Consider the following 27868-nt stretch of genomic DNA (forward strand, 5'->3'; position numbering starts at 1 on the left):
ATGGCAGATACGGCAGGGGGCAACTACACCGCACGTCGATCTTTTAATAACACCTTGCAAGGAGAAATCCGTGGAGACAATGCCAAAATCGGCGGCCGCAGAGGAGGATCTCCGGGCTTTCGCCAAATCGTGAAACGTGTCCCGCGAATTCGCCGGCGAGCAGCGGAGACTCGCGAGCATTAGGGATAATACGCAGTTTGTTGGCTATTGATAACGTTATCCAGAGGTCAACCGGGGTCCTCATCAGCATGCGAAACGTGAACGGCTGATCCGCAGATTCGCACACAAATTGAGAGTGTTGGTTTTGAACAGCGATTACAGGTTCCACTTCGAACACACGATTTATCTCAATTTCTCCTTATTATGAAGCGATGCTTCGACTTCGATTGCGATTTAAACTTTGCACTCATTCCATAATGAACTTTTATTCGTCCACTTAAAAAACAACCCTATCTTAAATGTCGGCACTTCAAAGACTTCGTGTAGAAGACAAATTCGGAGTGTCTTATTACAACTAATGATTTAAGTTATCGCACTTAGATGAAACAATCGACCCGATCGGCGCCGGCACAAGACCTCTTTGTCTACTGGAGCTCGACCCGAGTGATCGGGTGAAGGTGAAGGCTAGAAGACAAAGACGTCCTCTAAGAGTGTCGGTCATTATCAATTACACAACCTCTGCCTCCTTGATCTTGACTGACTCACTGTCTTTAACGGTGAGTGGTCGTGGTGGCACTGGACCAGGCCGATGACACCCGAGCCGTCTGGCTGGTGGTGAAAATAACATCACATCAGAGTTCGTTCCTGTATATACAGGCTGAATAATCCTATTCTGCAAAGTTACGTCGTGGCGAGGTTACATCTGTTTGCGGTTGACCAAATATTCAGTAATTTTTCAAAACGACATTGAATAAAATAAAATATGAGTACAGTGTTTGTAAACTTGTCATAATCAGCTGTCGGTTTTATAAAGCAGAGAGAAACTGTCTTAAAGAAGGCATCTTTGAAAGGCAATAAATAATAGTTTATGTTAATAATAATTAGCCAGGAGGCTGAAAGAGGGACAGATTTCCTAAATTCTTCCACCAATAATTCCTTTGAACAGTCTACCTTATCATACACTAGAGAAAAACTAAGCAAGAAGTTCTCTTTCAGAAAGTCTATACCTCCTCAATGACTTTTTTTGTCTAAATTCAATTTACGTGATCCACATTCTACTTGATTTTTTTGTAAAACCATTAAAAATAGTTGAACTACTAAAGAGCTTGTACATTTAATACTATACTCACCTGGTTGCCCACAGTCTTGCAGTATATTCAGCTGAATTTAACTGAGAAGTTAAAATAATTATTAAGTAAAATATTGAGTATTAATTTTTATTATAGGAAGGCACTTTTTCAATGACTTTGTATATTTTCTGTATATTTTTGTCTAGTGCATGACGTGTGTTCTTTATTTCATTGAATAACTTTTATTGGTTCGTACGTTTGTGTGTAATGTATCAAAATTGATACTGTAATGTATCAATTTAATGTAGTTCGCCTAAGGTCAAAGCTGGACTTGACATAAATTCTTTTTTACTAAAATAGTTGACGTAAGAAATATGACCTTGGAAATCAAATTATGAGAACTGATAGATCGCTCATTTGTAAAATATGACATTTAAAAGGTTTATTTATAAATGTAGAGTTGATCTGGAATGTATGTTATTGAAAGAATAAATTGGTAATACTCTATTTTATAGCAGGTAAATGGTTTGCTTCATTTTAATTCAGTCGATATTGAGGTGTTGTAGTGAAACACTGATGAATTTAAATATCTGTACATAACTTTTTAATGCTAAGGACAAGTACTTAGCTTAAGGATTTATTTTTTGCGAAAGAAAATATAGTGATTACAAAATGACATATACAGTTGTTTAATTTAAATTATTTTTTTAATGGGAAGTTACACAAGGAAGTTTGTTCCTTGATATATTCTGTATTAAGAATGAGTAAAATTAACAATGTCAAGTCTCAAAGTCATAACATCTTTTGAAAATGCATAAAATAAAATATTTATTGTGGGCGTTTATAGTTATTTAAAAGTAAACCCGATTATAAGAAATAAGTTGGTGTAAAACAAGAGAAAATACTGCAGGTGTGGTCGTTCTAGCAGATATAAAATATAAACCTTTGCTTGTAATATACTTCGTCATTTTAGATATTTACGTTTGACAGTTTTTCTGAAGTTGTGACGAAACTTGCAATAAACAATTCCATTAAAATTTAAACTAAATCACGGAAGAATATGTTCCTGAACTATAGTTTTAGTGTTATGCCACTACGATGGTTTCGGTTACCTGTCTGCAAATCACGTTAAACAAACCTATGGTAGTATTTGTGTTGAAGTGGACTTCGATGGCATTTATGCGGGAAGAGATCACGTGCCGAAGAGATCAAGATGGCAGAGGTAGTCTAGGGAAACCATCCGTGCACGTGATTTCTGGAGGCTGTGGATCATTACTCAATAGTGCACCGTTACTACAGATCTGTATCTGACCTATATATCTAGATATTCAATCATGTTGTCATTCTTTCAAGATTTTGAATCCACTATCGATGAAAATGTATCAACCTCTATACTGTAGTTATATCTGATACTGCATACTTTATTTTATTCCAATGTTTTCGTTCAGATTGATCTCAACATCTTACGAGTTAGAACCAAGATAATGGAAGACTTGTAACTGGGAATGTGTTAATCAAAAGCATTTAATTCCATTTCAAAGAAGAAACCCCTATTGTGATAACTTACGGTAAATCAATTTCGTTCGTTTTTCTGTTATTGCAGATGGTCAACCCTAAAGGAACGCCAAATTCTACAGCAATCCAAATTCTTGATAGTTTTGTCACGATAAATTAATTATGTAAGGCAGGATGAATACAATGTTTTGGGTAATTGAGAGTGAAATTAATTTAGAAATAACAGTATTTATCAGGCGGCGTGTCCACTGCAGATGCAGATGAATGAATCATCAGCAGATTCATTCCGGCCCATTGGCTGTCTGTTGCCCTAGACAGATAGGATCTTCAGGAAACCCATCCCGGCTTCTCTTCTCCGGTGGTCGGGCAAAAACTGTATCAATAGCTGGCCCACGACCACAGCGTGGTGGGGTAATACCGGGGTGGGGCAAATTGCCACTTGAATTCTCAATGGATTTAGTTTTCTCTTGGAAGCTATCAAATTTGACGCCTTTCAGAGGCTCCTTCGTCCATGAACTGAAGAACCCAACTAGGTAGCTCAACGATTCGCATCACCCGTATCTGCCCTGACTAGAAAAGATTTTATAGAAATTCTCTAAATGTGAAAAGGATATACTTGGTATACAACCAAAGCTCTAGCATACCAGTCTCATTTCTTCCTTCTCGATTTGTACTTTTTATTTTTGTGGAAGACATTAACAGAATTTCGAAAATAATCGAAGAAACTACTACCTTTTATTAAAATTCTAGTTAGATATCTAAAACACATATCGAACGAGATTCGTGATACACGTCATATACTGTAAAATTGTATTGTACAAAATTTAAAAATTAATGACAAGTAATTACATAGTAAAAGTCTTATGCTACATTATACTGTGTATAATAATGTTACACACCCTGCCTCAATTGGCTATAGTTTATGACGTTTATGTAATAAAAGTCGTCCGTAATAAAAACTGAATACATCAAATTAAATTACAGTTATACTAAATATATATACTTACAGTTTGAAGTGTACCTTACACAATATATGGTGCAAGTTTAATAAATAATCGTTATGCTAAGAAGCATACAGGATGCCACTCATTCTTAATAAAAGATAAATCAATGAAGCCTTGTCCAAGTTAATTCAGTGTGGCCAGATTATTCAGTTTCGCCCAGACAAATGGTTACATGGTAGATAAGGTAATCTTACAAATTACTTAATTGCAGAGAGTGCGAGGCTAAGTGGCCTACTGTAGGACCTACACTGGAATTAGAGGAACGAAACTTTGCGCCACTCTCAAAGTAATTGAGGCTCTAATTAATTGTAGCTTTGTGTTGAGTGTTTATCCTAATAAACGTGTAATTGGTTTCACAATTACACGCGCAGGCGCAACAATGAGCTCATTGCGCATGTTTGACTTTTACGTTCTCCCACACTGGGAATTTGTCACGCATAATTTCTTCTACTCTGTAAATAACTCTTAGAAACTAGAACATGTTTATCCTTTGTAGTCCTTAAACTCTCACGTCTCTCAAGTACTCTATTAGGTTGGAATCTAGGTTATACTTTGAGAGTTTCAATGAAAAGAAATCCCTGGAGATTCTTAGAAACAGGTGAAAGAAAAAACTAAACTTTGATCCCAAGAGCCGGATTTGTATTAAAATTTTGACTGACGATTATACATTTTACAGGAAAACAAAAATGAAATTTTATGACAGTAAACTGTACATACTTATAATTAATAACATTGGATGGTTATAAAACCTCTACAGATCAGGGTTTTATCTACAACATCTTTAAGATACTTCAATCATTTCACCATTATGTCTATGCTTGTTCACCCTACAATACATCATAAAAGAATATAAATTTATACAATATTTATAAAGGAAGTAAATTACTACTCATCGGTTGTTTTAATTTTGAAAATGTTTAATGATAAATTTTAACTTTAAAGCCCTCTATTGGGTATCATCCATGGTCATTTAATTGTGCCGTTTCTTATTTACAGACAAGGGAGGAGTCCGCCACACCACGTATCACGTAAAAACCGTTACTCATTAAATAGATCTCTTTTCGAGATGTCCTATAGAAAGACAGAGTCAGTGAGTCAAAGACATTAACAAGACAGCGTCTGTTCCTGTACAAACAAAAATATACAAATACACTGATACAGTGGAATATCAATAGAATGTAACGAAATATTGCCAATCCACTAAATATCAAATGTTAAAAAGTCAAATGAATAAGCTGAGGCTTTTTACAAATTGGTTTGTCTTTTACTTCCCACATCATTATTCACATCATTAAACTAGATATACCTTATAGAGAAATTAAACTTCAAGTGTACTAACAGGTCTGTTCTTTTCCAGCTTCCGTGTGGTCAGACGGACATAAAATGACATTTTTACAGTCCCTCAAGTGATAGGCGTCGCTACCGCTCAGCCAATAAATAATGGGTTGATTTGTTTTTAAAATATGTTGAATACATTACAAAATAGCTCAAAAATATCTCAGTGAAATCCGAAAGACGCTCTTAAAAGACTGCAGAATGTAAACAAAATACTATAATAATTAGCTTCATAGTTGATCAAAAGTAAATGTCAAGTTTAGAGACGGATCTGAATGCACCTTTTAGCCACTTCGACAACAGTTATCCGAGTTTTGATCAGCAGTAGGCGGGGGCATGACAGGTTTTAGCTCATTAACTCATCAAATCCTTCCACTCCAATTTGCCCGTTACCTCAGCGTGGGTTGAATTGGAGAGGTCCTCGCCGTCTTCGTGATAGCTTCAGACATTAATAGACTTGATTGACTAATTTAACTGGATCATAAAAAAAAAAATAATTTAGGCCGAGGCACCTGATTAAATATGCGTTGTGTTTCAGATTGGGGAGGAAGCGGCACGCCGGTACCGGAACTATTATTCAGGTTGGTATCTACAGGAAACACTGCATTTCCGTTCAACATGTCTGCACACGTTCAGCTCAGTCTGGTTTCGCTCGAGTAATTTATAAATCACAACCGGTAATGTCGAGAGGTGGCCTAGATTTATCATGCACTTCTATATAAGAAAGTTACTTGAGCCATTTAAGAACATTCGGAATTGTTTAAATAAAGAGACATTTACATTTTGGTCCTCAGGGCCAGATTCTTTACTTTTCTAAACTACTAGTAATACAATTTATGTTATTAAAAAAAACAGTGGGTACATTTGTATGAACACCTCTTTTGTTTTGTTTTTTTTGTTTTTTTTTTTTTTTTTTTGTGGTATACATACTGTAAAAGACTATCTTATTATCTAAGATTTCATAATAATGATAAGTTAATTGTTCCCTGTTCATATTTGTGTCAAACTTTATTTATCTCGCCAAATAAAAACTATCTAAGAAATGGTTTATTTGTTGGAAAATTATTATATTACGTGGTATGAAGATCTTCATCATCCAGTTACGGTTGTGTTTTTGGTGAGAACATTTTACAAATCTATATAAGTTTTTTTATTATAACCAAACGCTTTAACCCTTTCGTTACCACTGGGACACATGTCTTTATGTGTTGCCAAATGGGAGGGTAATTTAGTTACTACCATCAATGTTGGATATTTCCACTTTGCTGTAGTGGTACTACAACCAGCTACTGCACTCTGTCAATTTCTTGTTGTTATCTTGATCTGATCATGTGGTTACACTTTTGAGGTTGTGTGTATGTTGTTGTTAGTGGTGACAGTTTACAAAGAATCTACAGAGTTCTCTATGTTTAATTATACAAATGGACATTGTATATAACTCTTTTTGTAAGTCAACCCCCATTTGAACGTTTCTGTGTGGTGTTTTTGTGTTGGGACACATGTGTCCCAGTGGTATTTAAGAGTGGGATGTATACGTCCCAGTTGTAGTGTACATACCAAAAGCAGACTAGCACCATGGGTCAAAACACACATGAATAACCAAAATGTAAATGACTTACTTGATTTACCTTTGAGTGAATTTGATATACTACCGTCAGAAAGTGATGTTATTTATGGTAGCGACAAAGACTCAGAATGTACACCTTCAGATTGTTCCAAAAGTGAAGATAACTTTTTCATGCGAATAGTGATAGCAGTGGTGACTAGTCCGATGCTTTTGAAGATAGTGAACAAGCCTCTAAGGGTTTGAACGAAAAACAGTGTAATATTGCCGATGATCCGGGCGAGAGAACAAGCACGCAGCAGACAAGGCCTAACAACAGCAATAACCAGCTAAAACAGCCTTTTACCGCCGATGTTCCAGGTGAGGAAACTAGCACCCAACCGAAATCAACAGAAATTAACACTAACAATAAAGGCTTACCTTCCAAAAAGCAATAGCAAAAAAGTTTAATCATTTGGAAACGCGTAGACAACACATTCAAGCCTAGGAAATCTATACCAACTAAAGAACAACCAACAGTTTTGGCAAACATAAAGATCGAACGAACTAACAGTATTTTTATATCTTTTCCCTAAAAGCCTTTTTATGTTCATTTCTCATTGCACAAACGAACGACTAAATATTTTACAAACACGAAAAAACTAAATGTAACCAAGACAAACTATCATGACATAATGCTATTGACATTGCATTCTTATCATGTTCTATAACCGTCTACCAAACATTTCTGACTAGGTACTGGTCTATGCAAGAGTCTATGGGAAACGTAGCCATACAGTGGGCTATATCTTGGAACAGAATTCAGTTGTTAACGTCTAAATTATATGTCAACTTGCCAGACAAACCTAAGAACTCTAGCAAAGCCAACTATGTAGATGAGTTAGTTTTAAGTTTGAAATCTACCTATTCTCAGGCAAAAACGAAATGGAACTTTCCGATGGAAGGAAGTATCGATGAGTCAATGGCTAAGTCCTAAGGTAGGAAAACTCTCAAACAATACGTCCCTTTGAAACCCATAAAAAGAGACATACAGATTTGGGAACGGTGCGACTCCGACAGTGGTTACTGTTACGATTTCAATTTTCAATTCGATGAGACTACATAACAGTGTATTTAAACTATCTATGTTTATATACCTTACTGAAGAAAAAAATTAGTATTAGAATAATCACATTTGTCATATTTAGTTTCAAGTTTCCGTCCATAATTTAGTCACGAAAAAAACTCTAACAACGGCCACAGAAAATTGCCAAAAAAGAAGACATCAAGTCCGACCTTGACGACCTACTGCGGCCCATCACGAAAGAAAACTGTCGGATATGCTCGGTAAACATCGGGAACCTGTAATTACTGCGCATGTGCGTGGGTGCGTGTGGTCCGACCTTCGACCTCCAATTACACGATTAGATCTCACAACCGACTTCAGTGTTCACAGATCGATTGCGATATCGATAGAAACACTTTCTAGGACTAATCGCTTTGCTCCATCTCTATTTCTCCGTATCGAAGTGACCCATCAGCGCGCGTGTCACTGAGGTGGGTGGCGTGCACGAATCACCCGACTTCGATACTACGATTGCGCATTCACTTTATGGAAAGTAAACACCCGTTTGGTCGGATCTGCGCGCCGTGATCTCCGACTCGTCAGAGAGAAATTTGTCTTTCTTCTCTAGGTTGAAGAAGGTCGTGGAATTCCTTTCTGTTCCTGATACTAGTGAGAGAGAAGGTTAACACTTACAAAGGACGTCCTGAGCGTTGTGTTCTATAGAGAGAAGTGAGAGTGCGTTGGAGAGTTGGCTCTTTATGAGAGCTAACTAGATCTGCCACTCCGTGAATTATTCGCACAAGAATTTATAATTTACAACTCTTTCAGACACATTGTAAAATATATATTCATTTATAAAAGCCTAAACTGGTTAGGTGAATAAATTAAACTACCGAAATGTAGACTCGTATGAAGCACGTCCACAATGTAAGTTTAGAGACGGTTACAGGTATAATTTAAATCTTGAGGAAGTGTGCTATCCTACATACTCACAAAGTTCAATTTTAAATTACTTTAAACTTGTAATTTGGAATACAGGATTCCATACTAACATCTTATTATTACAAGCGTCACTAAATTTTTGAGTACACAAATATGTAAAACCTTTCACAGATCAATTTTGTAACTGTTTTATAACCGGACATAATGGAGGTTTGAACGAATAGTAGAAACGTAATTAATTTTAAATTCCCTTTACAACAAAGTGAGTTTAACTTGCGTTTAATAGTTATATTTATGTAATGTTAATGATTTCAACAATACATCGTATTGCATTGCAATTTTAAACGTTTTAAACTGTTCCAAATACAACAACCATAATATAAGGCCTTTTCATAAAATCGTATACATACATATTTTGTGTCTCCATAGTTAATTATCTGTCTAAAAACTTAACCAGACTCTAGATAACAAATTGCTGTTAAGATACTTTTTTCATGAATTGGGTATGGGTTATACCACAGTATTAGTTTCTCGGTCAACATTCCGTGTCACTATATTTCTTGAAGTTTGTTAATAAATTCTGCAGACTAAATTAATTTTATAATGACATGCCACTGATACAAGTATTTTATGAATTGATATTTCTTGGAAAAAATATGTTTAGTGCCAATAAAATAAATAAAGTAAAATATACAAAAATATTTTTTTTGTATATGCGCTTACGGAGTCCAACATGAAGTGATTTTGTGTATATCACGATAAACCGTCTAACAAGGTATGTTGTCACACCACGTGTCGAGTAACAGGCCTTGTCTAAGATAAGTCAAACCTTAATATAACAAATTCCTTGATATAACGAATTTTTTTAAATCGCCTAGATGTCTCCATAAAAATCAATGCAAATTTCACCACTTCATAACGAATAAAGCATATACTCACAGCCTCGATATAAAGAATGTTTTGTAATCCTGGAAAAAATAAATCACCCTCGGTATAGAGAATTTTTCGTTGTTGAACCTGTTGTAGCAAAATTCACCTCTATATAATGAATTTTCCACGACTGCACCTTGTTATAACGAAGATTATAGCGTAAGATTTGTTGATAAGTTTTGTTCGTCATGTTTGCTTTTCAACTTTCTTTTAATGTGTTGTCAAAGTACATAGATACTGTATTACAGTCCTTCTGTTTTACATACTGTATTCTTAATTGAAACAAAAAATAAAAATAAAGTTTCATTGTTCCTAATTAAATGCATTTTTATTTCGTTTTACACACTATTTAAATACAGTACAGCATACGATTTCACAACGTTTTCACGACCGAGCCGATGATCTGTGAACCTCGATGTAACGAAATTGTACCTAACCTAACCTCAATATAACGAACCTTATTATAAAAAAATACCCGATATAACGAATTTTCTGTCCGGTCCTTTGAGGTTCGTTGTATTGAGGTTTGACTGTAATAGCTTGCAACATTTCAATGTCCAGCGCATAGACAGTCATAAAATCATAGAGAAACGAAAATTTTGCATTCCCTGGCAGAAAAATAGAATTTGTGCTAACCTACTGAATTATTCTATTAGCCAAATCCCAGTGTACATATGATGTCGTTCTCGAGATATAATGCGAATAGTTAGGCTAAATGTCTTACTATGTCATCTGTTACAATGTTATATGATTGTATTAACTTTTTACAAACATATTTACTCTACAACATCATGGTTATCCCTAAGACCAATGTAAAAATGTTTGCTATGCTCATCCAAATCCCATGAAGTGACATCGAACGTGGTGTTGGTATATAGAAATGAAGAAGTTTCATGCAAATTTGTAAGTCTATAACTATCGTTCTATAGGTATCGTGGGGACAGACAGACAGACATGCAATTTCTACAATCCCTCAAAAGTTATCAACAGGCCGGAGAAACTAGATTGGCTTAGTTCACTTGAAAAAACTTCCACGTGACCAGTTAACCTTGTATTAGTTGGAAACAAGAAGGCTGAATGTGTCAGTTTGCATAGACAAATCTTAAAGAAGAGTTCTACTTGTTCTAATTGTTTATCAATTCTCATGAGACTGTCCACGGAACTACACAACAGTACCTTGGCCACCAAATAACGCACAACACGATGAGAAACTCCCATCGTCCAAGTATACCGGGACCACCTGCCATACATATTCAAGTAAACCGGAAGTGGCTGAAGTAATTACCAGAGATACGCAAGTCCGCTAATGCATGTGGGACTTTCCCGGGACTATACCTGGTGATGAGAGAGTTTACTATGAGAAATATGGGATTCGCTCATACTTCCCTGAGACAAATATTTTATGTTTACTTGTATTCTATGTATTTAAAGTCTTTTAGTGATTGTTGTACACGTTTTTCTAATCCCTAAATAAGCAAAAGCGTATTATTTAAACAATTTAATTTATTTAACTTACTCGTATTAAAGCAAGTAGACCTGGATGTATTGTAATATATTATCATATTTTTATTTGATAATAGAAATAAATATCTTTTGAATGGAAGTAAATATATGCAATAAGCAGCAAATTTTCCATATTATGTTGTCTTTTAGTTTATAAATTTATTAGTTATTATTTCAAAACCGTAATTTGAGTAACGTTTTATTTTAATGTTACCCTTAACTATTCCCTGAATGATCACGGAATCTGTATTTCTATGTTCCATGTACAGGAAAGTAACGCCTTCAACAAGAAAGTAAATTACACTCACCACAGTTATGAGCGGGAAATAGTGGTATCCAGTTAAAATAGGCGCAATGTGGAAGGAGCTGTCCTTTATGTAAAATTACTTTTATTCTACAAATATGCGTATAAAAATGTATTTTTACAGGACAAACTTTTCAATTATTTATAAACACATAATTAATTAATTTAAAATAAACAATTGCATACCTTTCAAACTTAAAGTTATTTTAAGCTTAATAATTTTAAAAGATGCCAATTATTATTATATACAAAATTATCCATTAGCATAACTTGTTCATTTATTACCTCTGCTCGTAACAAAAACATAATATTAAATCACATTACTGGTCAACAATCAATCAGCTGTTTATAATAGCACAGCTGTATTAATGACAATACATATCAGTAGCAGTTTTAATAATCTTAATCTTCAGCAAACAATTTTGTTTTTAATTTTGTATAAACATATTATTTATAAATATAGGAACTCAAATTGTCCACCAAGAATAACACCAAACTTTCAAGAATTCTTAACGACTTTAGAATAGGATAAATATAAATATATTGTTTATTGAGAATAAAATAAAACACTGAATCATGTTAATTTGTAAGGCTTCGTCATATTCAAAGAAATATGGCTCTGTATTAATGAGAGTAATTCATTATATTCGAATATAATTATCAATCTTCACGTCATACATACATATAGTAAACTTCGAAGATAAATAAAAGCGAACATTTTGTTATGTATAATCTTTTGCTTATTTTAAAATTCATACCTGTCTTGAATTCAGGTATGTTTTTGAAAAAAAAAATTAAACAGAGTATCTAATTAATTTAATCAGCAAACGAAATGGCGGAGTAAATCGTAGCGCCTGTGCCTTGACAACGCAATTAACTCACGAAACTGTTATACAATAGCATATTTTTAATTGAAGGCACTACAGAATTCATATTGATGCTGTAAGCGCACCGATACCAACGATTCATATCAAATATTTTATTCATATTGTAAGAAGATTTATTTCAAATCAATTATTAATCTAAAAATATTCTCATTAATTAGGAATATGGTAAAATAGTCGAGTATTAGTAACAGCTTAATAAACATTTATTAGTTTATTAAAGTGTATATAATTAACTGAAAAATGTATAAACCAAATTTTTACAATGTACTCAGCTCGCCTCTACTTCTAGTTTGTGTACAAGTATAAAATAGGTTCTTGAAGTGTATATCGAAATATGACGATATAACATATAAACAGGACACAACACAATCTTTTCTTCATTTTACTTTATAAACACAAGAAAATAGTAATAATATTTGTCATATGAAATAAGTTTGTAAGTCAAAATAATACGAGATTATATTTTGTATTGGATGCAGATGTTTTACATCTTTAAATCTAAATAAAACAATTCTTTAGAACGGGATTATAGACATTTATGAATTTATTATTATTTGTACTTGGAGCTAGAAGAATTTTCATGAATTTTTTGTGAATAAATTGCAAATGATAATATTTAATTTGCTATTTGTAAAATTAGTGTGTTATAATGAAAACTTACTGTGTCGTGTTTCATGCATTTTAATGCTAGTGTATTTTTTATTGTGCCTGAAATTCTAATTTTCTTAGCAGGTTCACAATAAACCTGTATTCAAATTTAAATAAAAGTAAAATATGGTATATATTATAGTATAATAAATTTCAGCATGATAATGTTTAACTGTATGCCTTCTCATTTCATAAGATCGCGGTGCCTTCAGTTAAACGAACACTATTTACCTCTCTTAACTGTCAAGAGAATTGCATTCTAATTTAACAGGCTCTCATTTGACCATGCTTGACTCTATCTCTGATATTATCAAAACCCACTTTTTTACTAAATCATATATACATAAATCAGTATAATTTAATGAAAAGAAACTAGATGTATTTCAAGGAGTAATTTAAAGTTATTAACACTTAAAGTCCATTTACTATTGTAAGTGCAATTATTTTTTATAAATCAATCCTGTTTCTATGTTTTCAAAGAGCAGATCTACAAATCTAAATTTTCGAGACGGTGTCATGATTTAAATTTCCAGTTTCTATCGCATCGAAACATTGTTAACACATTTTAAATCTTAAGATGTCGGCTTTCCTATATCTTCAGTCAACAGTTTTAACATCTATTTATTGAAGATGACTCAACAGCGAGGTTGAAATATCTCAAAATCTTAATTATTTTAGTATGATTAATTGACGAGGTTCGAATCGGTATACTTAGATGATAGTCATAATTTGGTATGATTTTAATGTACAATTCTATTGTCATATCAGCTTACAATACAAACAGTATTACAGTTCGAAATGTATATCCTTAGTTTAAATTAAGTAACTACTGAACCGTTACAGAATATAACACTAATAGGAGAGGATAATCTAAAATCTCATGTTTCGTCAGAAGGGTATATTCGATATGACCTTGTTCATATATTATTTATTAAACGTACAGAATGTTGAAAATGCAGACGAATGTTGAGAAATTAATGCAGGATTATAATTTATAAAGTTATGTTACACTAAACAACTTCCGTATCTATTAGTTTTGAGTGGGGTGTTCCTGCTTACTATGTTGCTATGGTGCAGGAGATAAGGGTGTGTTCTTACGTAGTACAACTGTTCAACTCGTGTATGACGTCACTAAGTTAGTTAGCAACGACACGCTCTAACTTCCCCTTCAGTACAATTATTCTCTGCACTGATTCTCACAGTATTATGGCCTTGTATACTATTTTTATTACATTTAGTCCTGTTTTTAATGCTAAAATGTTTATAAAATTAGTCTTAGTGTTGAACATTTTTAACAATACGTTTTCTAATTTCAAAAACTTAACTTTCTTAATTTCTTGAACTTCTTTTGAATTGTGTACTTAACTATGTAATATTTAATTATTAAATTATAGCTTTCTCTTAAATTTCAAATAATGTTTTATTTTTATTCGTTACAAAGTTGTTACATTGGTGTTTTGTAAAAACAAGTTGGAAAATAAACACACACACGAATAGAGATTGTTATTATCAGATAAAAATCACAACGTAGGCAAATTTATTTTTTGTAATAAAACCAGATTTGAACAGATAACCAATAAACCAAATTACCAAATTATTATTCTGAAAGTGTCACTTTTTGTAAATGCTCACTTAGGTGATTTTTTCCTAGGATTTGTGCGTTTTTTAAATAATATTTTTCATTTTATAATACTCATGGAATCAGTTTATTTCTCTTTGTTATAAATTGTTACATCCTTAAACGTAATGTTATAATATTAATAATTTAATATTAATGTTAGATTAGACAAAGTTGTAACTGAATTTACACAAGTGACGTCCCAAACTTCAAAATAAAAAAGTATGGCGCTGTTAAAAACAGAAAGATAAATCAAACCTGCGTAGATATTTACAACTTTTAAAGTAATAACATAGTTGTTATCCTCTGATTTCATAGTTACTATTAGTAACGATATACCAATATTGTGAGATTGTAACAGTTAATTTTTAATATAGTTAGAAATATTTAACCTCAAAAAATTAACAGTCAGATATGAAGTTAGCAATGAAGTCTGAAACGCTTTGCCAGCTACTGGCATCTTTTAAATTAACTACTAAATAACATCATCGAAATTTTCCCGGACTTTCACGGCCCCTCAATACAAACAAATATAGCCTGCACAGGATCGATAGTATATGTAACAACCCCTTTTTGTGTAATATTTTCAAAGCAGTTATCTAAAATTTAAATTCGATTAAATTGCTCATTTTATAACCTACCATAACAATATATAAAGCACATTTCGTTTTACTTCTTCACAGTTGGAAAGTTAAAATCCTATAGTCAGAATAAAAATGATATATAGTTGTAATATTTCGTCCAACTGTTACGGAGTGAAAACCGCGATCCGCGAACAGTCTCTAAACGAAACCCAGTAGGTCGACCGTAAGTTAGCCGTTTCAATAAGGTCAGAGATCTATGATTGCTGCTTGCCGGACTACTCAAACCTCCTACTTTCCTGCTCCTAGACCTAATAATCTTCCTATTGGATGTTTGTGGAGAAACGGTTTAAGTACAGTTCTTCCCGATTGCACATAACTGTTTCATTATCGTTGGTCCCGAATTTTGGGAAATTCCCGGTGTCTGGCATTGCTACTACTTCGGTAATTTCTTTACATAGTTATTTTGTTATTTACTAATATATTTATAATTCCTGTTAAATTTTTCATTGTTATTGATATGCAGATCTAATTATGAACCAAATCCTTTTCCAACAACGTTTGGACACAAATGTTATTCTCTTCTAAAGTAGTATTTTTGTAACTTAAACGTCAACTAAAGGTCAACGAACCTGCATTTTTCCTTAAGTGTAGTGTGATATATTATAAGGTAGCAGTACACCACACCAACCCTCGCCAGGCTTCAATAAAGTTCTATACAAAAATATGTAAAATCTGTAGTTCATATCACTCTCGAGATGTACTGCAGACAGACACTTATACAGAAAAGACATTTTTACATACCCTCACACACACAAGAGAAACTGTTTCACCATACGGAGTGATAAACTCGAGTGACGTTCAGCCAAATTCCATGGTTGGACATGCACTATTAAAGAACGCATTCTTGTCTATGTGAAAAGGAAATGTCATGCAAAACTTAGTCTAAATTCAAACTTGTCCATATCTTGGACAAGTTTCTTAGCTAGTCTCAACCAATAAAGTGTCGGTATGGTAACCATTCGCACTTCTGCAAGACATATAACTCGACGTTTTATTAATTTTGACCAAAAATTACACTTTTTTAAGAAACAATTAAAAAGTACTTTACACATTCTCTTGATATATCTTATGGTTTAAAGAAGGTAGAGGTTCTAGTTTAGAAATGGAGTGGTTACATATCAATTATTAAGTATCGCATAAGGCCTTTGTCTTAGAATATTCGGATCTTTTACAACAGTAACGTTCTTACATAGTTTTTGACCTTTCGTAAAGTTCAAAAATAGCGACCGCAAATGAATTTTAGAAGTGTTTACACAATTCTTATAATTATAATAATCATAATTTCCCCCTCTTGTGCGTATAACGTCTCAGTCTTGTAATGTTATATCTATATGTCAGCCACTCAGAAAATCTACCTGTATTTCGGTTATGCCGGGAGGAATATATTTTTTTTTTAATTATATACCTGCACGAATAAGCGACTGGCTTTCAATATCGTTGTGGCTTGTAAATCATGAATAGGAAAAATTATAAAGTCTGTCGGTGATACATCACACGGTTGGTCCTAAAAGGGTGAATAAAAAACTTTTAAAAATAAAACAAATACATAGAAACAGAAACGACGATCCCGACATACAATTATTACTTGTCATATCTGGTGGAAATTGGTGTATTTGTTAAATTACAATAAATACTCACGGACGCTCTCAAAAGTTTTGGGAATTTTGTAAGACTGGTTTTCAAAATAATTACTTGCGCTAATTCTGTGAAATCAAATAGTTCAACTAAAACAAAAATTCTATTGGGCTGTCAAAATACTTTCTTCTATGCTAAGTGGCAGAGTTATTGAATAGCAGTGTGTCGCTTTCGTTTACAGTCCATCCTTTGCATTAATGGTCTCATCTGACAATTGCGCAAGAGGTATTCTTACATTCATTGCCAACAAATTACAATAAAAAAAGACCAACCATTTTACCAGCATTAAGGGGCTTTAAAGCTTCTTTTATGAGGGCCATTCTATGAAGCATACTAACCAACCCAGACATCGCCTTTAGTGCAATATAACCGACAGGCGGCGTAATAAATGTTGCAGAGGTGGTAACACTGGAGGCTCTCCGCTAACAGCTGATTGATTGTATCGCGCGGCAAAACAGCTGATAATTCCATTGTTGCCAACCCCCGGCAGTAAAACTTAACTGCCCTGTACTACGTTTATGTGCAGTAATGGCGAGGCTTTGCGAATACTTTATATACTTGTTGCAAAAGGGATTACGTCCGTAACTACAAGCGGTTTGTCCTGTGCTGATACACGTATTCGAGTAAAAACCGCTTTAACTTTTACAACACACTGGTGCTATGCAGTAAGTCATTCGGGTAGTGTTTGGAAAAGTTGTTGTTTATCTGTTAAAATAGATAAACTGTAGTATTCCTGAATGTGACTTTTAGAGAGTAAAATGTTCAATTCAGTTTGAAAGACAAATTAGAAATAAAACTGTATTTGAAACTCTAATCTCTTAACTTAGGCCATTCAATAAACACATTCACTGCACTAGAAGCAAGTCTCCCATCTTCACTTCTCTATTTTTTTTATCGTGAGTGAAATATTCGTATCTTTTGCTTTGCTCTGAAGAATCACTAGTCTCCCAAATGTTTAAGAACCCTCGTTATAATTTTGAACTAAAAATATTACGTAACATATTAGTTAAATTCATGTATTACATTTTTTACGAATGCAACTGTACAAATTAGTGAAAATAAGGATCCATGTTTCATATTTATTGTAACCTTTAACCAGAAAATAACATTAAGTAAAAAAATAAAGTTATACCTGTAATTTTAATAATGTAAAAAACGTTGAGACGTACAAATTACGCAATAAAAAACGAAAATTATACAAAATGTATGAATCCCGTAAGTTAAGCTTTTTATTGTTTAGTATTATTTTCAAAGTAGTGTCATAGTTGATATTAATTGTTCCTCCTACTTGTTCCTAAAGCCGTTAACTGTGAAAGGTAAAAATGAAACACATTTTTTGAGTGCGGTTAATAATGAAAACTGCATTCAACCGTGTAATTAGTTCTGCGAATTCAGGTCTCACAAATCCGTTCGGGTCGTAAAACAGATAGTGTATGGCTAATGTCTTTGAAACACCAGAAAGCCACACACAAACAAACACACACACACACACACACACACACACACACACACACACACACACACACACACACACACACAGTCCGCGTTCGTCGCGAAAAGATCTGTGCTATGAGAAATCCCTAGGCGTTCCGTGATTCTAAATTAGTGGAACCTCCCATCTCAACACGCAAGGCTACCGAGTCTGAGGCTGCTCTTGGGCGGTCAAAGAACTAACTTCACCTCCGTCCAACCTTCACCGAATTCCACCTGCAGAATCTTGTAATAGGCTGCAGAGGCAACCTGGAGTCACCATTCGTCAGAGCTGCTATAATATCAAATAAACCATCGTATCATTATTTCAGAGTGATATACTTGAAAAGTTTCAGTTTTTGGGTACAAATCTGTGAATTATGTCAAACGCAGTGCGATTTGATTCACTGCTCGAGAAACTATGCAATGGTGGCAACACAGTGGGTTAGGAGACTGTTGGGAATATGTAGCTGCGAACATGATAGTGTCCTACGTGTGAGTCTATTTCAAATTAATTAATTATTTAATGATAATTAATTAGCCAAAAGTAAAAAACTAAGTAAAAGTCCTTCCTCTTCTAAGCGTAAAGGCCAGGATATTGAACAAACCTGATGTCTTCAACACGAATAGAAAGTTGGTAAAATATATCCTAAAACATTTAGCAAAACTGCGTTGATTATTTCATTACATGAAGCTTAAACTCATATCGGTGTTAATTGGATAGTCATTATTATTGGTTTATTTTTGTAAGGAACGCATTTTTTTATTTTATTCTTTGATTTAAAGATGCTTTAAGGATAATTAATATTTTAAAGAACCGCAACTGTTCTGACGGGTATATTAAATATTACCAAACCAGAATCGTAAAGCTTACATTATTTTATTTTTTATTTGAGTCATAGATTTATTTAATATATATTTTTAGAATTTATTTTTTAGGTTATTCTGTATGATTTTGCTTAATTTAAAGATTCATTTAATGATTAGTTTAATTAAAGCACTTCGTAACAGTAAAACTATTTACATTTTGCAAATTCAAAGGCGTTTAGATGATTTTAAATCAAAACTTATGTGACCAACAATAATGAAAAAGTTAACAATAAAAGTTTAACAATATCATTGGGCTAAATTTTTAGTTTTCAGCTCCTTAGAGCCTTTAAGCTCCCACGTTCACTACTAAGAGTTCTTATAGGTTTGTTCTATTCTTTTCGCATTGTAAAATGATGAAGAAACCATTGCGCTTAAACTTATCTCGCTTGAGTTATTTAAAGCAACTTCACGGATTCAGGATGGCCGTCTTAGACCTGTAGCTTTAATTTGGACTCCAGCCAACGTTACCTATGTATGGTCTTCTAGCTGTCGAGAAGGATAGAAGATGTGTAGGCACTACTTTTTTCCCAGGTTAGGCACTAAGGGAGATCACTCATTCTAACCATACTGATTCGCAATTAACAAGGCCTATCTACGGTTAATATTGTTCATTCGAAGCAATCCGTTTTCCGCACCAGTACAAACCAGCAGAATGTACAAAATATAATTGTTTTGTAACAAACATCTTTGTGGAGAAAAAAAAACAAAGTGATTTAACGGTGTCATAAATTACTTATTCTTCTGATTCAGATACTGAGAAGGATTAAGATTTATTTTTTCTAACTTCATTGTCAGACATTTCAGGATCTCAATAAAGATTATCACGTAACTCATGCGTTGATCTCAGAACTCAGGGATCACCAAGTCCAAGACCTTCCGAAGATAAACATGTTCTGATTAGCAATTGGTCGCCGGCACATCACCTCCACGTCCGTGCAGTCCGCCATTACTATCCCGACATACCGAGGTTATTTACAGCCCATTGTTGTTAATTACACCAATTAGTTACGAGCATTTATGGACCTGTGAGTTTAAGAAAATGCGTACAGACCCGTGAATATCTTCCCTGGAATCTGGCTAATAAGGTGATAAGAAATTCCACCGCCAAGTGTAACGAAGGCGGTGACCACGTTTCAAGTCAGGGTATGGTGACGAATTGAAATCTTACCTGAACTTAAAACCGTCTGCCTCTTGAATTTTGAACAGTACTCCGAAAAAATTTCATCCAAAGAAGATTCAGATGTAGTGAAGAGTGATTATATCTGAAGAACGATAAGTTTTTAAATAACAGCATTAGTTAATGAAAAAAGGTTTTCAATTTAATATGCATACGTTTAACAATACTTCTGTAAAATAGTAAATTGAATTTAATTATTTGCATTTCTGTTTCACACATACATATTTGTCAACTATGCGTACTATCCCAAGATTAAATCAAAATTATTAATCAATTTGTGTGTGTGTGTGTGTGTGTGTGTGTGTGTGTGTGTGTGTGTGTGTGTGTGTGTGTGTGTGTGTGTGTGTGTGTGTGTGTGTGTGTGTGTGTGTGTGTGTGTGTGTGTAAATGTTTACTAACTTGATACAGAGTCTAATACCTTTAATAAGTTCAACATTCAGGCCAATAAAATTTGGTAGATGACGGCATTCAAACTGTGCAAAATTTGTAACTTGACATTTTTAAATATTTAGTACGGTAATTAGAAAGAATCTGTATGCTTGTTCATTTTTCTATATCTCAAGGTATTTCAACTGCGATTGTTCAACACTTTTGAAGTTGCACATACCCAAATAACATTAAATCGTTATAAGTGAATACGTTTACAAATATAATTTTGGATACATTGTGAGTAAATTAAGTCCACAAATTTGTCGTCATAACGAATTTTAACATTTCAAAACTATGAAGTTTATAAATATTGAACTGGAACGAATATATTAACAAGCCAGCAATCAGAATTATCGTACCAGCAGTGTTAAACCAGTCAAATGACTAAACCATTGATGGACTACATCTTTACACCAGATTGACTACAGATTGACACACCAACACACCAATATGACAGGCAGATGTGAAATCTACCTCTCTTCCGATTAAGCCGAAAGCGGTCTTTAATTTTTCACTTTATTTATTTTTGCCATCATTATCATTGTGCTCAATTTCAATTGAGTATAAAATTATGAACATATTATTGGAAAGTTATGGCCTATATATACAGTATAAAAATCAGATTAATAATAATATTTCTATTGACGTTTAAGGGATTAAAAAAATTATTCGATTTGAGTAAGTTTAAATTAATCAATACATCGTAAGTATAGCAGGATTTTAAGAATTGTTGATTTATCAGCACGACATCCTTTTCAAACAAGCCATAGAGGCCTAGATCTATAAACACGGTTTTCAGGACTATCAGCGAAGCATCTAAAACTATCAGCATGACTTCCAAAAGAGCGCGGGAACAGGCTGAATATGACGTTGAACTGTGGGGAGGGCGACGAACTGAGAACGGCCTTGCGGCAGTTAGTAAGTCGCGGTTGGGTTGGCAGGAGTCTTCTTCTGTCATTACGCGTCCTATGTGTCGTCGCGTCAACCACTTTCCCTGGGAAAGGGGAATATCGACTAGTCTACACTCGACTGCTGACGACATATCACTTGGAAATGCAAGAGACTGTGGATAAGATGACGTAGACGATATTCTTATAATGTTTCACGCTGACGTTAGGCATCCAGGTTACAGCGTGAGTTTTTAAACTTAGATGTAACTTAATGAGGACCATTAATTGGATACTGACGAGACTAAATATCGTTATGTTATTGTGTTTACATGATACTCTAGAAGATGAATAATTTCTATCCAGCTTTTGAGCAGAATCCTTGAGATCTGTGAGTTACTATCTTTGGAATACAAAATTCTAAATTATGATTTTTTTTCAGCTTTTACATCATTTTTCAAGAACAGTTTGTTGGGTTTAGAGAACACTTAGATCTGAATAAACAGTGCCATTTTCCTTTGTCTACAGAAATGTTCTCAATCTGCCGTAACTTCTGGTCAGAAGGGATATTTCTTTCAAAAGTATCTCAAAGTGATCAGTATCTGCCTACTAATAGACTGGCAGGTAATGGATTGATTATAAGGGCAATCAGAACTTCCTTCGATTAATCTTTTAATACCGCCCCTCTTTCCAAATAAAGTAGCTGCAAGATATAAAGGAAAGTTGTTCTTGTAGTTTTGCAGTGCATGTCCTGCTACCAAACAAAGGTTATAAAGACCGTCGCATGTTGGAAATAGACAGAAGATAATGCTTCACTGGAACTAAAGAGATGTTCCACTTCTTCTCTTGGTGAATTAACCAGGCGCTCTCCCGCAGAGATGATTCTTTCTCGAGGGATTCCCTTTTTTATTAAATCTAAATAGATTTTTCTGATCTTTATTTTGATATGTCCTTCATCTCACGTTTTCTCCTTTCTTACCAGAAAATGGTCTCCAAACCCAACAAGATTATACGTATTTAACTTAGGGTAAGGCTATTTGCTATATGCATATTGCTTTTACATATAATTTTTATACACACACACACACACACACACACACACACACACACACACACACACACACACACACTATATATATTACCAACAAGATTACCGTACGTATTTAACTTAGGGTAAGGCTATTTGCTATATGCATATTGCTTTTACATATAATTTTTATACACACACACACACACACACACACACACACACACACACACACACACACACACACACACTATATATATATATATATATATATATATACTTTTATATCGTACTTTACGTGTGACATAATGTGCGTTGGAAATTAATGGATTGATTAGTAGTGGCTTAGTCAGGATTGAAGCTAGTTTATAAAAATTAATAATAAAAATAACAACAAAATCAGATAAATGTACGTAATTATTTACTGTCCCAACAAACAGTTATGTTATAGACATGTCAAATCCATGTCAATGCTAGGAAAATAATACATATTTATCGTACTATTAATTTTAAGAGAAACGCAAGTTTTTATTTTTATAAACGTACTCATGTAATTTAGTCTAAAATGTATGAGGGGAAGTATACCCCTTAGACTCACGCGGCCAGTGTCATAACTATCATCAATGTTTTTCTGTTCAAGTTTTTCATAATTTACACAAATCGTGTAATAATTCTCCTCGTTGTTGAAGAATTTAGGATTCTTTAGAACTTTCTGATCTGTTATACATATTATATAAAATATATAATTCTCAATCGCGTTTTAGTGTGTGGAAAGTAATAGTTCGATTAGTAGTGGCTTGGCTAGAATTAGACATAGTTTGTAGGGATTAACAGTAATAAAATAGTACTAAAACCGACTGAAGCCGCCCACAAAGAGACCCAAATATTGCAAAACATGAATTGTTTTAGCAAATTTTTGGCATATCGTGAACAGTAAAGCCTAGACAATACTATGTGTAGCGACAGAATAATTCCAATCGTTAAAAGTATAACAAGTAATTGGAGTAATGCATTCAACATTTACCACATTTGAAAGTGTTAGTTTTAGATACCATTTAAAGGTTATTTTCAAACCCAGAAGCACCCAATGTTCGGTAGATATCAATTCATTTTTATATGTCTGAATTTATGTCATAGCTCCGCTTAGAGCTGCCAAAAATATAACACACAAAAATATCAATGTAGAGACTGTTCAAAGCACGATCCCACGACAAGGCCCAGTACTACCATTTACGGAGCCTAGCGAAACTCAGTAAATTATTTTTTTTAATAATAATTCCAGTGAAACGTCCAGACTTTGCTGTAATTTTACTATACGTTAAACTGGATTAAAATTAAGCAATGAATTGCGACCGAATGTTTAAATCCTCTTAAAAAGACCAAATAGCCTACTTGTATCGTTTGTACGCTAGTATATTCAGAATACAGCTCTGACATAAAGGATTTTTAAAGTTGATAATAAAAGGCAGTCTTTGCTTGATAGACGTGTCGCTAGAAGAATAGCGGATGTTTACAAATCACCTAGCCATGTAAAGATCCAATGGGACACAAGAAGAACTGCAAAAGTGGAGAGTCGGGTCACTGATACCCTAACACAGTGACACTTCAGTCACCGGTTACCTTATAGAGTGACGTGATTTGTGTCTCCGATCCTTATAATGGATACGGACACATTCCCACACCTCTGTTGCTGGGACCGCCGCGGCCGCACCGAGATGATCCCGCTACTGCGACCGATAAAAGGAGTCATTGCGGAAATCCTCTGGCCCCTAATAAATACTCCTGTTCCACCATCATATTATAAAGTTCTTATCAAAGATTTAATTTTTTATATATGAAGTCCACACGCGGATGTTGCAAACGTTTTAAGCTGATAGTACATGTTAAGTTCTAAGTCCATTTTTGAACAAGACAATCATGTTTGAAACACTCTTTACTAATACAATTATGCCTTTTGAACCAATAAATCAACCACCACGGAATTTGCCAGATACATTGAATACTATAAGATAATAAGTAAGGATTTAAAATTCCCAAACTTTCTCAGTACAGATTTATGCTATAATTTTAAAACGAGACAATTATCATAGTGGACATTAATAATAAATATGTAGGCTACTATTTTAAAAGAAGACCAATATTGCAAAGAATTTTCAATTTATATTACTATTTATTAATATTATTATTAATTACTAAAAAAGCTGTTTATTTAAGTTAGATGTATAAACCGAACATATATAATAGCACTTTAACATCTTTATACATCATATTTTATACATTTCTAAATATATACTTGCTACACTTGACGAACTCAGGCTTCCAAGATTAGGAAGCTTTTCATTTCTTACAGCAGTTTATATACTCTCTTCGCTGTTATTTTCTTTTTCGTTCATTACCTCTCGTTTTTCCACATCCTGACCTTTTACCATAAGTACATCCCTTATTTTCCTTCCGTCTTCTTCACAACTAGCCAGTCTACTTTTGCTGAATACCGTGTTTGAGACCTTGAAGGCTATAAAATAATACTTGATGTTTTACAACCAACGTCCTCAATTCAATTTCACAAATGAGAGCTATATCGTAAAGCCAGAGCCCTATCGATTCGGTTGAACGATTCTTCTGTTCCTGTCTTACGTACATCTTCTGATGAAACCCATGTGTTCGTAAGCTGAAGACATTACTTGCACCGGTCTCCCAACATAAAGCGCTAAGAAGCAGATATGGTAGTATTAAAAACTACCGATAAATACCCATGCTCAGCGTTGACGAAGCGTGACGGCGTGAATGTTTTTGCAGCTAAAAATATATCTATCGATTAAATGTAATAACATTTCAGTCTAATTTCCATAGTTATATCTTTTCTGCTTTATTGTCCATAATTTTACAGGCCTCCAAATGTAATATACATGGAAATGTCAACATCTTTGGATTCTTAGAACTGATATTAAAGTTATAAACAAAAAAATAAAAATCTCGGTTGAATGTAACAAAATTAGCTACACGCTATTTTTAGACATCAAACAAAGCTCCAAAACTGTTCTCCTTTCTGAGGGTACATTCGGGTCATTACCACGAAAGACACTAACCTCCTTCCGCTAATGACGGTTTAAAGCGGAGCATTGTTACCACGGGCACGGACGTCTTTCATTGCAAACTTTAAACCATGGGAAAAGCCAGCAGTAACTGTTAAACAATATAAAGGAACGTAACAATGTCAGCTCTTGTGAGTGGTAATAAAGCGGCGTGAAAAATGTTATTTCCAGAAAGTAATTTTCTATATCCTATTGGTTCAAATGGAGAACTAGGTTGAAATATTCCCGGTAATTTAATTTGAAATTAATTCTAATAAAGAATTCTGTACTGTTTCAGAAATGTGCAAGATGTGGGTGCTGATATTGGCGATGACTCTGACGGTCGAAGCATTCCCAAGAAGGTATCGAAGAGCAGCGGAAGACATTCAAGAAGACTCGAAAGCTACGGACGATCGCAGAAAAGGAAAAAGCTTAAACTATTACCAACCATCATACATGAACAACCCCGTTCTGTTTGACCCTTCGGGCCTCTTAGAGTACGAGGACGCCCTCGCAGCCGCCTTGGCGTCAGCGACTTACACGGACGGCTCCAACGAAGACAACGAAATTCTTTCGAGAATGCGTCCAGGCACGAAGAAACCTGGCAATTCTCCAATCTACTACATCAGGCTGCCCCCCACACCGTACATCTACATCCCTGGAGTCGGTTACGTCAGCCAGCCCCCGCAACTCCAACCTCCCCCAGTCGTCCAGACGACACCGGACTCCCAGTTCCTAAATGTTCCTGTCAGATTCGTCTCCAACGGAAAACCCACTGGAGTCTACACCTTGGAGAACGATATCGGATACTCCAGCGTTCCAGAGCCCCCCAAGGACTCAGACATCACCAACCTGGACAAAGGGCCCTACATCTTCAACGGGAGGCCGACAGATATCTATCTTCTCAGGGACGCCTACAATTCCCTGTACTCTGACGCGTTAACGAATTTCTACCCTTGAACAAGACTGAAAGCAGCATTGCAGGTGCTCAATGTGCAGTGGTAAACAGCGTTCTCAAGAAAGACCGTGACTTGTTTTGTATATGCTCTGGTTGAATGTGTTAAAGGACTGTGGATATAAAGTTGTGTACTGTTGTGATATTCACACGTTAAGTGAGTAATCATATATTATACACACCTCCAAGTTTTTATGATGTTAAGATATTAATTTAATAATTTATTGTTATATGAGAATATCAATCTTGTGTCTAATATAACTTTTATAAGGACTATTATTAAAATAGGTTCTAAATTCATAGGTCCCGTTAGTGAAGAAAAAAGGCCTGGGTGACTTTTGCCAATTTTTCTAGTAAATTGCCGTATAAACATCATTGTAAGTGTCTGAAAATATATATTTAGTCTCGGATTAAATGTGTGACTCCCGTGCTGGCTTTCACTACAGAAATACGACCCCCCCTCCACCGTTACCCGAACTAACCTGAAAATTCACTGCTCGCGAGAAACTCCCATATAACAACATACTGTTGAGGAAATTGCAGCCACGAGTCACTGCGAAAAATGACCCCCCCCCCTCCTCCCCTCTGCTAACGGCAAATTGTAGGCGTCGCGTTTCCTGTAATCATAGGGAAAGTCAGGATCGAAGCCAGTGCTCGATCTCAATTCCGGGAGCCGAGAGATTGCAACAATTAGGGGAACTAGTCCTGGCAGTATTAGCTGGCCTTGGGAGACCTTGACCCCGGCGGCGCGGCGGGCGTACACCGGGTTATGTGGCTGGCGTGCTGCAATCAGAAACTGTCGACCACTAGACTTATTTTCAGATGATTCTAATTTATTCTAAATTCTGCAATAAATGTTAACTCCTTTAACTTGAACTTTCAATTTACCAAAGAGGTAAACTGTCATAGTTTTTTTTTTTGTCATAAGAAGTTTGAGAATAGTTTGAGTTAATAACTAATGACAATTAACTGAAAGGAAAGTAGGATTTCAGCCATTTTCCATCGTTATGTGTTACAAAAACGCATGTGGTATGGTACTGGTATGGTGGTATGGTACTCCACTAATGTGGTATTAGTAGAGTTATACTTTGTTGTAACATATAACGATGACAAATAGCCGAAATCCCGTCTTCCAAATTATCCATCCTCAATAACAAACTTTAAACAAAGAATTGTTGA

At 34.5% G+C, this 27868-nt stretch overlaps 1 protein-coding gene across 1 annotated transcript; it reads left to right on the plus strand.

Moving 5' to 3' along the window:
- LOC124355747 lies at nt 1-27681 on the plus strand. Its single transcript, XM_046806905.1, has 4 exons — nt 1-136; nt 541-716; nt 5622-5664; nt 26033-27681. Exons 1-4 carry the CDS (start codon nt 1-3, stop codon nt 26692-26694), a joined length of 1017 nt encoding a protein of 338 aa, XP_046662861.1. The 3' UTR covers nt 26695-27681.
- Nucleotides 27682-27868: the final 187 nt, after the last annotated feature.

The sequence above is a fragment of the Homalodisca vitripennis genome, chromosome 2, assembly GCF_021130785.1.
Source record: "Homalodisca vitripennis isolate AUS2020 chromosome 2, UT_GWSS_2.1, whole genome shotgun sequence".
In the NCBI taxonomy this organism is placed as follows: Eukaryota; Metazoa; Arthropoda; class Insecta; order Hemiptera; family Cicadellidae; genus Homalodisca; species Homalodisca vitripennis.